Source organism: Echeneis naucrates, chromosome 13 (assembly GCF_900963305.1).
Source record: "Echeneis naucrates chromosome 13, fEcheNa1.1, whole genome shotgun sequence".
Lineage (NCBI taxonomy): Eukaryota > Metazoa > Chordata > Actinopteri > Carangiformes > Echeneidae > Echeneis > Echeneis naucrates.
The window spans coordinates 13,656,952-13,672,231 of NC_042523.1; the positions used below are offsets into that span (position 1 = coordinate 13,656,952).

General features: G+C 40.7%; 2 protein-coding genes across 5 annotated transcripts in view; both read right to left on the bottom strand.

Moving 5' to 3' along the window:
- sik2b (salt-inducible kinase 2b) overlaps nucleotides 1–6,763 on the bottom strand; it is a 40,281-nt gene extending 33,518 nt beyond the window's left edge. For all 3 annotated transcript variants that reach the window (XM_029516876.1, XM_029516875.1, XM_029516877.1), the window contains exons 1-2: nucleotides 6,483–6,763; nucleotides 3,219–3,335 (exon numbers count right to left, since the gene is read on the bottom strand). In XM_029516876.1, the coding sequence (XP_029372736.1) occupies nucleotides 3,219–3,335; nucleotides 6,483–6,620 (255 nt within the window). In that variant the 5' untranslated portion in view covers nucleotides 6,621–6,763. The remainder of the gene's footprint in view (nucleotides 1–3,218; nucleotides 3,336–6,482) is intronic.
- A 1,244-nt stretch (nucleotides 6,764–8,007) lies between these two features.
- Nucleotides 8,008–15,280, bottom strand: laynb (layilin b). Of its 2 annotated transcripts, XM_029517393.1 has the most exons (8): nucleotides 15,023–15,280; nucleotides 13,901–14,207; nucleotides 13,440–13,597; nucleotides 11,575–11,619; nucleotides 11,130–11,213; nucleotides 10,706–10,823; nucleotides 10,412–10,468; nucleotides 8,008–10,064 (listed from the first exon to the last, which is right to left on the bottom strand). In XM_029517393.1, exons 1-8 carry the CDS (start codon nucleotides 15,093–15,095, stop codon nucleotides 9,740–9,742), a joined length of 1,167 nt encoding a protein of 388 aa, XP_029373253.1. In that variant the 5' UTR covers nucleotides 15,096–15,280; the 3' UTR covers nucleotides 8,008–9,739. The 2 variants fall into 2 exon arrangements, with proteins under 2 accessions (XP_029373253.1, XP_029373254.1); XM_029517394.1 differs by lacking the exon at nucleotides 10,412–10,468.

The following is a 15,280-nucleotide window of genomic DNA, read 5'->3' on the forward strand; positions in this document are numbered from 1 at the left end:
TTGTGTAATGATAATGACCACTCATTTAGTTTGCCTAAACAAAATAGCAGGAACCCAAGGCTTATGTAATATACATAAATTACAAAAACTGTTGAGTTATCAGTGGTTAGGCTGTTTTAAACCACATGGCGAACATCATGGTAACTAGGTGAAAAATTTCTCTCTATCTGGCTAAGATACCAATACAGAAAATGAACTTTGAGTCTTGTAAAATTTATGTGAAGCCTCTTTGCAGTGCTGGACATTAAAATTAATGGTCTGAGGGAAAGGATGTTTACAAGATTTACATCTCTCCAATTCCTTTTAACACAAATCTCACTACTGAACGGGACACTGCACTGTATTATGATGAAACAATTGCAAAAGATTCACATATAGCAAAATTGCTGACTTCTATACCTAAAGTAATTATAACAAATTTATGTTGCATTAAATCCTATTGCAATAAATATATTTTAACAATTACACCAGTTTGCAGTGTACAGTTAAGCTTGCAGCTATACCACGATACAAGTTTACTTGAATTGTGACAGAGACATAAAACAACTTGAACTGGGCCTTTACTTCATCAAACAACAATATATAATATATATATATATATAATATATATATAAGGCGCACCGCATTATAAGGCGCTACAGTAGAGGCTGGGGTTACGTTACGTTATGCGTTAATGTCCATATTCACAATATGACCAACCTTGTTCAACTGTAAACACACAAAAGAAACACGTAAAGCTCACTTTATCAGTTCATTCCTCATCTACCAATCCCTCGAATTCTTCTTCTTCAGTGTCCGAATTGAACAGCTGGGCGAATGCGGCATCCAACACGCCCGGATCAAAGTCATTAATCGAGTCAGTGTCGCTGTTGTTGTCTGGCAGTTCAGTGACAATTCCTGCCTTCCTGAAAGCTCGGACCACAGTTGAGACTGATATATCAGCCCAGGCATTTACGATCCACTGGCAGATATATATATGGATCAATATCAATATTGATCCATATATAAGGCGCACCGGATTATAAGGCGCATGGTCAGCTTGTCCATCACAGGGCCAACACACAGAGACAGACCGAGACTAACAACTACTCACACACTCACACACTCACACTCAGACCTACGGTTAATACAGAATCACCAATTAACCCAAACATTATGTCTTTGCACAATGGGAGAAAACCGGACCTGGATGAAACCCACACAAGCATAGGGAGAACATGCAAACTCACAGAAAGTCCCTTGGCCAAGGAATCAAGCCTGCGACCTTCTTATTGTGGGGAAACAGCGCTAATCTCTACGCCGCCATGTTGCCCAGCAGACATTATTAAAAACATTACTGAGGTCTACCAGTAAACCAATGACAATGTGACTGAACAGATCAAAAATGAAGACCCTGGCTGAAGCAGCTAAATGGAATTCAGCCAGTGTTATTTGTATACACCTGTACTTTTTCGAATGACATTTAAAGTCTGTCCATGAAAAGTTTATATGAGAGCAGGGACAAGACCAAAGTTAAATATGAAGTATATTGTGTCTATACATGTAAAAACAAGAGGACCTTTACAGTTTAGTGGTGCCAACCTTATGCAACCACTAACTTAGTTATATTTGAATGAAACACCTCTACTGTTCAGACACCAATTCGCCATATGCATCAAAGGGACAAATTTCATAAAATAAAATAGTATAAATAAAATTATCTTTTTTTTTTTCTCTGCCTCATAATTACCCTCCCATCTAGCCATGCATGTTTCCTCTTTTTTTGCATGTTTTGCAGTTCTTGAACATGAATTTTTGTTGTAAATTGGTTAAACATCTACACAGATGTGTTTATGGCAACTGTAGCTCTTGCTCGAAATTATTTTAGCTAAACTATTAGGCAAAAAAAAAAAAAAAACAAACTTATACTGGGACTTTCCATATTTAAATACATATGGTTTGCATAAAGTCAGTGGAAACTAATAATACTTACAAACAAGCAATACATCTGCTCTGGCCTAGATGGGATGTTTCCTTAGTGTTCTGATTATCGATAAAAGGTTTGACGTTAAAGAGAGATGTATTGGATTTTAAACACAGATTTAATAGACATTGACACTGCAGTAGAGGTCAGATATCCCACTAAAATACTAAATACATCAACATTATTTTGTGAGAGTTTCATTCAGTCATTAACTATGCTCTCATATCTTAAACTATCCGGTAGTAGCAGGTTCTGCTAGGCATCAATCGGTTGCTAATGCATTAGAAAATGACTGGGATTGGTGCTGCGCTTCAACACCCCAACTGCAAAAGTACCTTGAGAGAAGATCAACAAGGAGCAGCAGCAAATTCTCTACAAAAATGATTTGTTCACAGATTAGCCAGAGGTGCAGCTAATTCTAGACTCTCTCAACAGACGATAAATTCAGCCCACATGGCAAAACATGAAACAGTATTACAGAATCAGCTTACAAGCAATTCTTCAACCAAGAGGGGTTTCACAAACATAAATTACTACATCTGATTTGGACACAACTAATAGTCAGTCCACAGATAAAGGTCTAAAGTAATCTGTTGCTGTCGGGCTCCTGACCAAATTTTATGAAGATATTTTCATACTAAAACACATGACAGACAAAGTCAAGCCACTCAGCTTGGTCAAGACAAGCCTTGCATGACTTTGAGAAACTGGGGTGAGGAAATCACACTGCTCCAAAGAATACTTTATATTAACCAAATCATTCGCTGGTAAGGGGCAAACAGGTCTGCATGAATTCAGGCTACTGTAACTTTTCCTACTTTTTTATTAGTGTACAAGTAGAACTGCTTATTAATTGAAAATTATGTAAAAATAGTAACCTGATATGTAAAGTACAGCAACATTCCTAACTATTGCAAAAGTTGTGGTGTGATGGGTTGATGAAAAAGGGTACAACTAACCATCCAAGAGAGAAATACATCTTGAGAAAGTCTCTTCATTGGCACAACTTGCCATGCAAGAGACAAAAAATCCCCACAAAAATACCAATTACAAAAAAAAAAAAAAAAATCCTATAACTATTTATAACCATAGAGCATTGCAACATGGGGCTTAATAATTTACATTTAAATGGTTAAGAGTGGTGAGAGGAAATGAGCACCAGTAAAATGGTATTCATTTTGTTGACGTTTTGCAAGCTAGACAGTGAAAAGGTATTGATTAGCTGTATATGAAAAACACTGAAATTGAGAATCACCTGGTAGAGCTTGATAATGTGGGGGTGGTCAAGCATCTTCATGATTTGAACCTCTCTGTAGATCTTCTCTAGGTTGACAGCATCCAGTTGGGTCTTGTCAATGATCTTAATCGCCACCTGCAGAGTGATAGAGCATCATAATACAGCCATAATCAGTTGGTTTGTCAATAGCACACAGCAGAAACATGTTGGTAATGACATGTGATAAGCCGTAACAGGCACAAACCTTAGCACATACAACAATTTAATATTCTGCAAAACAATTTAGTATGTGAGAGCAAATAGCTAATTCTGAAACATGTGATAAACACAAAATATAGTTTGGGCTGAAATTTTTAATCAACTCTCAAAAACATGAGTTATGTAAGGATGCAGCAAAGTCAAACACATGCCATGCTTAATATACTCATGACCGCAATGGGCTATACAAGAGTAAATCTTGCCTTTGAATAATGATGCCTGGCAGTAACAAAGCAATATTAACATTTCTCCTTCACGTGGTGTCATAAAGAACATTTCATCAGCGTGATCTTAAGTGCTCCAAGCATCTGTAAGGCAGGGCGGCAGAGTAAACAGCAGGAGAGACCGCTTCGCCTATCAGCAATTATGCAACTTTTAAAGCTGGAAAACTGAGACTGAAAACAAGCTTTTGGTGAGTTGGCTCACCGACAGACAAAGAAACAGCAGTTGCAATACACCAAGTGTTGGGCTTTTTTTAAGTTGTGGGGGAAAAAAGTTATAAAGCACTATTTTGGAAATCACAGTAAATAATCATGACACTAATAGTCATCTGTAGTTCTAAGTGACCTAAGAAAGCAAGATCCACTGAAGAAGGTTCAAGTAACAGATCCAAGAGAATGAAGAATTATCACAGCACAGCATCTTACCATGTCTCTGACAAAAAATTCCTTTGTTAAATTCAATTTTTATCTGTTAACATCAGATAAAAAGTAGAACTACCCTCTTTGCACCATAATGTAAAAGTATAAATGTGCAATTAGATGTTTTGAACAGCTTCTACAGTTGAAGTTAGGGTTTCAGAAAAAGTTCAGACAATGCTCAATGTCCTTTATTTTGTATGAGCACTTTTACTATGTCAATATAAAAAATTGAAGTCTGATACCTCATCCTACTGACGCTCACTTTGATCCTCCCTAGTCTATTTGTAGCTAGCACTTAAAAAGGTGTAGTAATGAGTGTTTTTATGTGTAACACTTCCCATTGTTATCTCAATTCCCAGTACCACAGAACATGCAGATATGCGTTGAATCTTATAAAGAAATCCAAATCTTCTAATGGCCCTCCAGCTACAACTCCAGACCTCAAAGGGTAAGATTTAAAGTGACTCGTCTGCTAGAAAAGAATTACAGGGTACATTAGAAGATCTGAGCTAAATGATTACACTGTCAGCAATACACACACACACACTGACAACCTAAGATTTCTTATGAACTCTGTTCATACAAGGTCATTTGAGGACAATAAGTTTTAATGATAATTTTAGCCTATACAAAAATAAATAAATAGATAAATAAATAATAATGAGAGTAGAAAAGAAAAACAATGGTGTGGTGACGATGATGATGATGGATAAATACAAGAGGTCATATGGGAATAAGCCTGCATATGTGAATGCACAAGCTGCAATATCTACATATTGGGTCAGTATAACTTGCATGAGCCATGAGCAGAAAAAGTAGGTTATGCACACAGGTACACAGATACTTCAGATTTGATGTTAAATGCTTTATTACATTCTTCATGCAAAATCACTAGGCTAACACCTAATCTCATCTCCCAGGGCAGATAGCATCACATCAAGTTTATAACTTGCCTCTAAAGATGACCTTGGCTACTGTAACAAACAGCCAAAACAGTGGCTCTGGCCATGGGCTGAATGACCTCTACCATACCCGTGGCCTGGGAACCGCCACCAACATGCATGTTTTAGTACCACACTGGCTAAGGGTGGGGGGATGGGGGGTTTAACCTTAACACCACTCACCTGAAATCACCTGGTGTAGTCTTTCCAATGAAAATCTGCATTCATGCAGCTGTTAGTGTAACATAGTGGCACATTACCTGGCTAGACCAATGCTACGCGACTTCACTGGTTTTACTAGATTAACACACCAACCGCCTCAGGGAGCCATTTTCTAGCTTTGTTATTCATTTAACCTAACAGGGGTCTCATCTGGATGACATAAATCTTTGTTGTCTGTACAGTATGACTGCTCGCATTCAAGACAAACAGTTGGAGGCTGCGGAAGTCATAGATCAAAGTGTGCAACTATGTTTTTACAAGTCCCCTGGCCTTTTTTTCCCCAATAACTCCCCTTTCACGCAGTTTCACATAACAGTGCTTCTTAGCACAAACAGCCAGCACTCTTTACAGTCAATCCTTGTGTCTATCATTACAATGGAAAGTTGTGGCACTCAGTGGTACTGCTCAAGAAAAGCCTCTCTGCAAAGAGCTGACATAAAACTATGAATAAATTCAAGACAAGAGTAAGCCCTGTTCTCTCCATGCTCGTGCCACATTGCCGGGGAGTATGCTGTGCTTTATAATATCAAACTCTCCATACTATGCGAACACCCAAGAGCATTGCCAGTGGACTGCTGTCGGCATGCATGTGTGCAGAGCACTTTGCTTCCCAATTTCACAGCTCTGGCTGGCAAACCCTGCTCCTCAGAAAGCTGTCAGCACTGCTGGCACAAGAAAGCACTAAATCGCATCATTATTTGGATTACATAATGGGACCACAGACCCATGCTGCGTGTCCCAGATAACTGCAAATAGGGATGTTTACACCAGCCAGACTCATGCATCGGTGCTCTGTGGCACTGTCTGGGTCATTAACCAAACAGAGAGCAGGTGTACGACGCTGGTCCGGCGGAGGAAGTACAGCATGCGTGTTTACGGTTCATGATTCCCAGCAGCACCGGCGCTCAGACCTCTTACTGGCAGTGATGCCGGCTGAGAGGGGCGAACGTGCAGCCAGTCCAGTCATGTAGCCTCTGTGCTTTGCAGGTACAAGGGCAATGCGATCAGCGTTGTTCAAACACACCAGCTGTTGCTCCCACCGGAGCAGCCGGGCGGCCGGCAGCTACCCGATCCAAGTTTCTATTAGTGCACGATGTGGACAGCATTTCGGTATCTGCTGTGAATATCTGGGGTGTCAAGCGGTGCACAAAAGTTATGTAACTCTGATGAACAGTAGCCCAAGTTAGCTTTCGGGCTAACTAGTTCACCGACACACTCACCTCGGTCTTGGTAATGCGGTGTCGAGCCAGCTTCACCACAGCGAAATTGCCCTTTCCTAAAGTGCGCTCGATGTCGTAGAAGCCCACTCGGACCGGACCCCGGATCAGCGGTTTCTGGACACTGTCGGCCATGACCATGCTGTTCTAAATGTGACTGTTAGTGGACGAGTAGGAGGCTGGCCAGACGAGCGAGGGGACACACGGGGGGCTCACACGGACGGGCTGGCTGGCTTTGCTCTGCTTTGCTTGGGCAGCTACAGATAAAGACGAAAGGAAAACAAACCGCCCGCCACCTCCTCCTCCTCCTCCTCCTCCACCACCACCACCACCACCACCTCTGCTGCTGCTGCCGCCGCCGCCGCCGCTCGAAGCGCGTCCATTAAAAACAGACAAAGTTGATTTTTCTTGTCGCCCTGTCAGCTTGAACGCCTCTGTGGCGACGCTCTCCGTCAGCGCGGCGATACGAAGCAGGCCATTTGCCGAGCAGCCGGGACTGTCACACCGCGTCCCCCGACACAATACGGCTCTACTGTTTCAGCCCGAGCCGCCTCTATCAGCTACGGAGCGCACGAGTTGACTTGCAAAGAGGCATCATGTTCTCCGGTTGACGTGTATTGACGTCAAAGCCATGGGGGTATTTGTACAGGGGGCGGGGCCAGCGAGTCGCTCCACACTTCAGTGCCAATTGGTTGCCAAGACAACCAGACCCACCTCTTACGTCAACCGGCAAAATTGCTATTCTGAAATCTGTTTGCTTGTCTGCCCTCCCTGATTGCACGCATAGGTAACTTTGAAGTTCTGCCCTGCAGGTGTTTAATAAGCTCCTGTGAAAAAAAGAAATGCTGTGAAAAGGGTGAAATTCTCTCTAAGTCTGCCTGAAACAGCCCCTCTTTTTTCCCCTCTGAAAATATGAATGGGTGAAAAAAAAAAATGTAACATTAAACAATATGTTTGGATTAAATATAATAGAACAAATAATAACGATAATGATGCATTCCTCGTTATCTCTAGCTTTGGTGACATAATGCAGAGGGGAAAAAATACCGTACTGGCCATTGTAGATCCTGTAGTAACATATCATAATGTATATCCTTATATAATGTAACATGCTGGACCTCATGTGAGACCAGACATTTTATCAGCCACAAAGACACTCTGTTCAGCTACACAACAGCCCCATCTGTTGGCATAAAGTAAAAATTGAAGCAAGGCTAAGCGTTTGCTTTCGTTTTGAGTTTGGCTCCAAAGCTCAGGAGAAGAGTCTTGTTACCCCCCGTTTATGTGTGTTTTTCCCTTCCCTTGAACCTAACCATATCCCCATCCCTTACCAGTCATCTCTGCTTACACCATATTGCTTTGCAGTATGTCTACTACCATTGTTTTCTTTCTCAGTGCAGGTGTTTTAATAGCTTTACCAAAAGGTATATTTTACATCTAAATTCACCCCACTAGACACTTAAACACACAAAAAAAGGAGAATATTCTCACACGATCATTAAAAATAATGTAACCACAAGATCTTGTATCCACACTTTATTTGACACCCAGAAATCATGCCATTTTTGAGATACAGCAAATATTCACACCCAGCAGTTGTTCTCCTAAGCCCCTGCAGTGACAGTTGAACAGAAAACAGTGGATTGCTAAGCAGGCGGGCAGAGCAGCGCACAAAAAGGCCTCTGCTGTCACGCATAGACTTCCTGAATGTAAGAGTTCCAGATGTGCTTTTGGCATTTCCTGTCTAACATTCTCCAAGAACACACTCAGCCTCTCCTTACTGGGCTGGCTACATCTTTCCAAGACACAGACCCAACAGCCCACTCATACATACTCTTAAACACCATTTCTGTACACGTATAAGACAGACGTGCTTTTGCACGGAAACATGACTGAATAAATCCATTCAATTTCCAAAAGTGGTCACTAGATACTGTATTGTCATATCAGTGGACGGATTGATTATCTCGCACAGTCAGTCGAGGAAGTGCAGCTTTGAGTTTTACCAGGGTCAGCAGAGTTCTCTCATCAGCGTTTCCGCATGTACTGTCCCGTTGCCTGACATTAAAGTCCAAACAGGAAGCCTTGCAAAGGGCTGACACCGCTATTCAGGTTTAGCGAAAATCTCAGAATAGTCCCAGAACAGGACAAATCCACAGCAGTAGAGAGCCTACCGAACCTTTTTGTACTTGTGTCTCATAATATCTGGTGACATTATCAGGGTAATGGTTGAGTAGTTTTGGATCAATCTCTAGTCTTGGAACATTTTGGATTGTTTACAGAATGCATAACCTCCTTGCACGAGTCCTCAAAACTCCCAGTGTTAGATGTATAATCCACCATGCCAAATATAGGGACATTGCTACACCACAAAACTGACTTCTCCTATTTGAGTTCATATACTGCTGTAAAAAAAACAGACAAGCAAAAAACCACTTAAGTTAAAAAAAAAAAAAAACAAAAAAAAAAACCTGGGCATAAGAAACAACTTTTCAAGTCTTCTTTACCCACCAGAAGATTTTTGATTGAAATTTGTTGGATGAATTTGTAATAATAAAATACATTAAATAAAGTTGAAATATATTAGAATATTTAGTCTGTCCGACAGTCCAGAATGGCGTATCTCAACTATTTGATTGCCATGAAAAGTCATGCAAATATCAAAGGTGGCAAACAGATAAATTCGAAAGATCTTGACACACCTCTGTTTTCTATGCCTGCCTCAAACAGGTCAAATTTTCACTTATCCTGTGAAATAGTTCAACAATTATACATGCTTTGGTAAAAACTTTAGTTAGACCTCATAGGATCTTGACATCAGCACCATCAGTGATTCAAAAATACCACTCTACTCTCTTTTAGTGCTAATTTGCCACTGTTAACAAGCAAAAACACATTACTCAGATGGTGACACATTTAACTTACAACACCTCCCTGCCTAGATACAGCCTTGCTGGCACACCTTGGGGGTTTGGAGCCTTAATATGTATGACTTTGGGATAACTGTGCATTAACCATGAATTTGACTTGCACTGCTATGGGCCCAGGAAGCAGCTCTGAAGATGCAGGCAGAACCAGATCTTTGTTCAAATAACCAAGCTATCTGTTAGTAATGCTGCACCAAACATGTGAAGAGTAGGGGTAAAAAAAAGAAAGGAGAGAGATGGTAATCATCGTCCTCTTCTGTCCAGCTGGGTCATACTCTTTTGCTGTTATTTGGTTGATGGACACTTTTGGAAACCAGGTAGGCGTCAACAGACTTATCCATAGATCTCATTTTCCACCCAACCGGTCTGACTGCTGCAGTGCTGGCTTTGAGTTCTGCAGGTCTCATAGATATCATTGGTCACAAAACCACTCTCTCTGTCCATGCATGACACATTCTCATAGTCACAATGGGAGTCCCGGAAGGGCTCACTAGAGTACTTTGCCATGATATCTACTGGCATGCTGCTGTCCAGAGCAGTGTGAGGCAGTTTAGTAATGTCACTAAAGGCATAAGGTCCTTGTATGGAACAATGGGAAGCTGTGGGTGACATCCATGGTTTTGATCTGCAGGGATCGTTTTCACTTTCTGTCTTTCCCCTAAATGTAAAAGAAATTACATTACAGAGACAGATGGTATCATTACAATGTGACTTAAAGAGAGATATTTTTTACATTGGTTAATATACGACTTTACCAGCCAGAGAAAACATGTTTCCTGCATGCATGTTTCTAACCAAACATTCAGACCAAAGAGACAAGAGGTATATGTTATATACTGTACATCTGTAGCAAACATGTAGCTTACAAAGGCTAGAACATATATATGTACAAAATGTGCATTACACACATATTTATTTCCTCTGCAAAAGCAACCTTGAACGCTAGTTGGATTGCAATTTTATCCATTCATTCATTCATTCATTCATTCATGTTCTACCACTTACCCATATCTGGGTGCTGGAGCCAATCCTAGCTCACAATGGGCAAGGGTGGAGCTCACCCTGGAGAGGCCACCAGTTCATCGCAGGGCCAACACACAGAGACAGACAGAGACAAACAACCACTCACACTCAGACTCAGACCTACGGACAATTTAGAGTCACCAATTAACCTAAACATGTATGTCTATGATGGTGGAAGGAAACCTGAGTGCATTTATAACCATCTGAATCTAAATACATAATGTTTATTATTTCAGTACAGTAAGTCTAGTATTATTTTTAGTGTACTGCTTTTACCTCTTAGCATGCTGTTTGTAGCAGAAGAAGCCAGCAACTGCAAACAGCAGCAACAGAAGAGCCGGAATCGTTGCATAAAGGATGTAGAACAGATACAGAGTGTTGTCTGAGAGAGATACTGTAAAAGGAGAGCACATTAATTGGCACAATTTCTTTTAACACCAGTGTTATCCTTGGATACCTCTCATAACTTATTCTTGTACTAAGTGTTCTATGTTATGTTATTATGTTATTTGTGTGTGCCTTTTTTTAAGCTGGGAGTGTGCAAAATTTTGTTATGTCCTCGTAATGACAATAAAAACTTGAATCTTGAATCTTGATATTCTGGTATTACTTGGTTTCACAAACATTGATGATTAGTGTTTTTGTAAACATAAAAGGCACCCTAACCCTAAGCATAAAAAATAAAATATGAGTTTCTCACCTGATGATTCAGGAAGTCCCAATTTTATTCTCTCATCACTTTCTGTAGTTGAGAATAATTTTGTCCTCAGAGATGGAACTGGAGCTATCAGAAAACAGTTCAATATGACAAGATCAACTGTGTGACATGACATGACATCTTAAGATGTGTCAACTCATTTCTACTGACAGAAACAAAAGGTCAAACCTGTTGAAATACAATTTCAAATATCTAAACTACGTATGTTAAATTCCTTGAATTATGCCCAATTGCTTGTATTTCTCTCTTTAAATGTCTTGAATGTTAAATTATGGTATTTTTTACCTGCAGGTTGTTCACATTTTTAATTACAACTAAAGCTTAATTTAGACAATAGGAAAATGTAGTGGAACAGTAGATGAATCTGATTTAACTACATTGTGCATACTTGGACAGTGTCCATGGGGTAATGTAGTGTATGTTTTACCTGGATGTGCTGTGTTCTCTTCCTCACTAAGTGGTGGCACTTTTTCTGTAAAAGACAGAGCAAGGACATATGTAAGTTCACATCATTCTGTGCCATTTAATGGACATAGAAGATTAAGAAAAACATAGAAAGATGTTAAATAAAATCAATTTAACATTGGAAATAGAAAGAAAATAAAAGCTGCATAATGGTAAGACAATTAATTAGAACCAATAAAAATCTATTAAATAAAATTATGAATGAATAGTGAGATTAAACTGTTTAAAGTAAATTAAACGTGTCAACTTGTAAAAACAGTGCTGTAGAGTGTCTCGCTGTAAGTGAGCAGTGAGTAGTAAAAAGAGCATGCTCTTTTGGGTTGACTGAGGACCAAGTGGGCTATTACATGGATCATCTGCAAAGGTTTCACTGAATGCAAAGGAAGGCCTGTCAGAAGAGAACTGCAATCATCAGGATGGGTGGTGGTTACGTAAGGCCAGATTTTCCTGATGTTATATAAAGCAAAGCAACATGACCAAGACACAAATGCAACAGGGTCAGAGAAGGATAACTGGCCAAAGACCATGACTCCAAGGTTTCTTGTGGCCTTAGTTGGGGTAAAAAGACTCCATGAGAATGACTGGCTTTGATGATTTGGAGGAGGACTTAGAAAAGTTTAGTTGACTGTGGTGCTCTTTCACTCATGTGAACATATCAGAGAGAAAGGCTGAGATCTGTGAAGAGGGAGAGAGGGGTTTCACTGTCTAGAGAAGCCATGTGAGGGAATAATTGCCCCCAAGGAGGTGCATATTCAAAAAAGGAGAGGTCTGAGAACCAATCCTTGAGGCAGCCCAGTGGTAAGGGGATGAAAAAGGAAATTTTTTCTTATCATGACAGTGAAGGAGCTACTGGTGAGATAGATGTCTATTTCAGAGGGTACAGATAGTAGGATGTGGTGGTTCACAGCTGAGAGGCAGCAAGATTAAAAACTGGACTGACCTGCAGGTCTGGCTGCCCTTAAGGCTTCAGTCATTGGAGTGGCTGCTTTAAAAGCCTGACTGATTTGGAGGAGATTGTTCTGTGATGAGGATTCACACCTTCTGTAAGACCTCCCTGTCTATGCACGTAGATAAAAATGGGAGTCATGAAACAGCTTGATATCTCTCTATTTGAGCAGGTGCAAATGAGGACTTGAAGAAAGGGTTTAATCTGAGCCAATTTGATCCTGAAGCAATTTAAGCATTTATCACAAGTGACTGCTGGCATAACAGTGGGCAGTAAAACTTAGAGGAGGTTTTGTGGAAATGGGGTCCAGTGTAAGTGTGGAAGTAGGAAGTTTTGATACATTGTTCTAAGTGGAAATGCTAAATGATATGAGTTTATCTTTAGCCTGGGACTCAGCTGGAGGACTGAGGGTGGAAGGAGTGTGAAATGGGCAACTGATGGCTGCAATCTTATCAGCAAAAAATGGGGCTAAGGAGGTGAGCCTTGAGGAGTGAGTGGGTGGGAGGGGGGCTGCAGCAGAAGGAGACTGGGGTTGGTGGCAGATTAGGTGGGTGACTTTTAGGGAATCTGTGGCCAAATTTCTGGTGAGAGGAAAATCAAGAACTTTGCCAGCTTTGTAAGTTGGAGGGCTTTGGACCAGTTTCAAACCAAAAGAGTGTAAACATTGGTAAATATGTCAGAGTGCAGAGTTTTACAGTAAGCCAACCAGCATTTAAATGGTGTGTTACATGTTTGGTGTCAGCTGTTAACCACAGTGACCTCAATTTAATAGTGGTCAGATTCAGATTTTGTGGATTCGAGAACCAAATATACATTTCAAATAATTCCCAGGACTGGACAGCCAGGTACAACAGTCCAGAGTCTGTGATCTACACTCTCACCTTCTGAGTATTTGCACACAAAGTTGTTCTTGGAGTTGCAATTGTTGTCATTCCACTGAAACAGGAAATGGCCTTCTTCGTCAGGTGGTGCAGATGGTTGGTAGTACAGAACCACACACATTTCGCCACCACATGACGGCTCATCCCAGTGCCAATTCCTACAGCAAATAAGATTTATGTGATTAGATCAACAGTTCGATTATGTTTGAATGTCTCATCAACAAATGCTTGCAGACGATTGTACAGATTGCATAACTGCGAAACAAGCAGCATTTTATCCACTAATCTTTTCTTAGTCACTACTGAAAACAAAGTTTTTCCTCATTTCTTTTTCATTGTGCTGTGTACCTTTTGGTATCACATACATTTTCATTGTTGCAGCTGTTGCAGCAGTGCTGCTTCCGTGTCTAAAGAGTGAAATGTAACAAAAAAAAAAAAACAAAACACAAAAAAACAAAGACCTGAACTTGGCTTTGCTTCCATCCAACCAATAGTATTGCGAGGGGCAACCTTGGCTTGTGGTCCCTGCTCTGTCCCACTGCTGGCTACGGCGAAGTCCAATCCAAAAGTCTCCATCTCCGGCCTGCAGCTGTTGTATGAGCCTCTCAATCATTCGCTGCTCACCTTCTGTTTCAATGCTGAGCAGCTCACCACCATCCAACCTGCAAGCCTTCCTGGCCTCCTCAAAGGTCAACCTCTGCCTACTGTCCTGGATGTAGGACACCTTGTAGCATGGTCGCTCTGTGCCTCGTCTGCAGATCCTTTGTCCTGGATATCACAGTCAGTATCAGGGAGATAAAAAGATGATTAGTGCAGCGTTTCTAGTTTCTGAAGATCCATGTGGCACCCATGTAGTAAGAGGATTACAAACAACTTAGAGTATCACTGATTATCAACAGTGAATGTTTGGATGCACTGCTTTGCCAATTTACTGGTGTGTGATCCCCACATACAAAGTAATTTGCAAACAAACATAATTTGCATCTTATGCTTTATTATTTGTACAGAACTGTAAGGACCCTTGTTAATTACTATTTTCAATGGCGCAGTCTGAGTTAAACAACCAAATGACCAACCAATGAAAAATTGTGCAACTGCTGATGGTTTCTATTAGCACTTTTTCCTCACACATGACTAAAATCTCCAGATCTGAGTGTCTGCTGCATAGTTGTGTAGGTAACAGGATGCTGCAGTCTAAAAAAATGTATTAGCAATGTTAGTATGAAGGTTTTATTAAAAGAAGAATATGGCCAGTGATCAAATCAGTGTTCTGAAGTCCACACACACACACACACACACTCCTCCAGCTGTTATTCACTTTCCACCACATCACATGCTGCCGAGCGGAGTTTGGCTGCAGCCTGTTTATCATTATAAAGCTCCCATTCAGCATGAGCCTGCTCGCATCTATGTTAATGCCAATCACCAACAACAACCAGTGTCAAGTCTGCATTACACTGACGAACACAACCACAAAACAGACAAAAACGAAACTAAGAACTAAGAAATGGAAATGCACAACACGTCTTAAGGTAGTTATAAAAAGGGGGGAGTTCTTTTGTCCTCCGAAATAAAAATCTTACCATTTAATTTAGAGGCGGATCCAGGGTGGAAGAAAACGGCGATAACGGTGCCAAAAAGCTTCATAAAATCCATCTCTACATGTTCACCCCAGTCTGCGGGGCGATTATTATTCAAATCAACTGCGAACTACTTCGTTACAAGGTGAACTTTTGTGGAGTTTTTTTTTTTTTTTTTTCTAAGCTCGGAGATCAACGCAGCACGAACACAGGCAGCAGAGTTTGTCCCGTCAGAAGTGGGACGTCTGCTGAAGGCGTGCA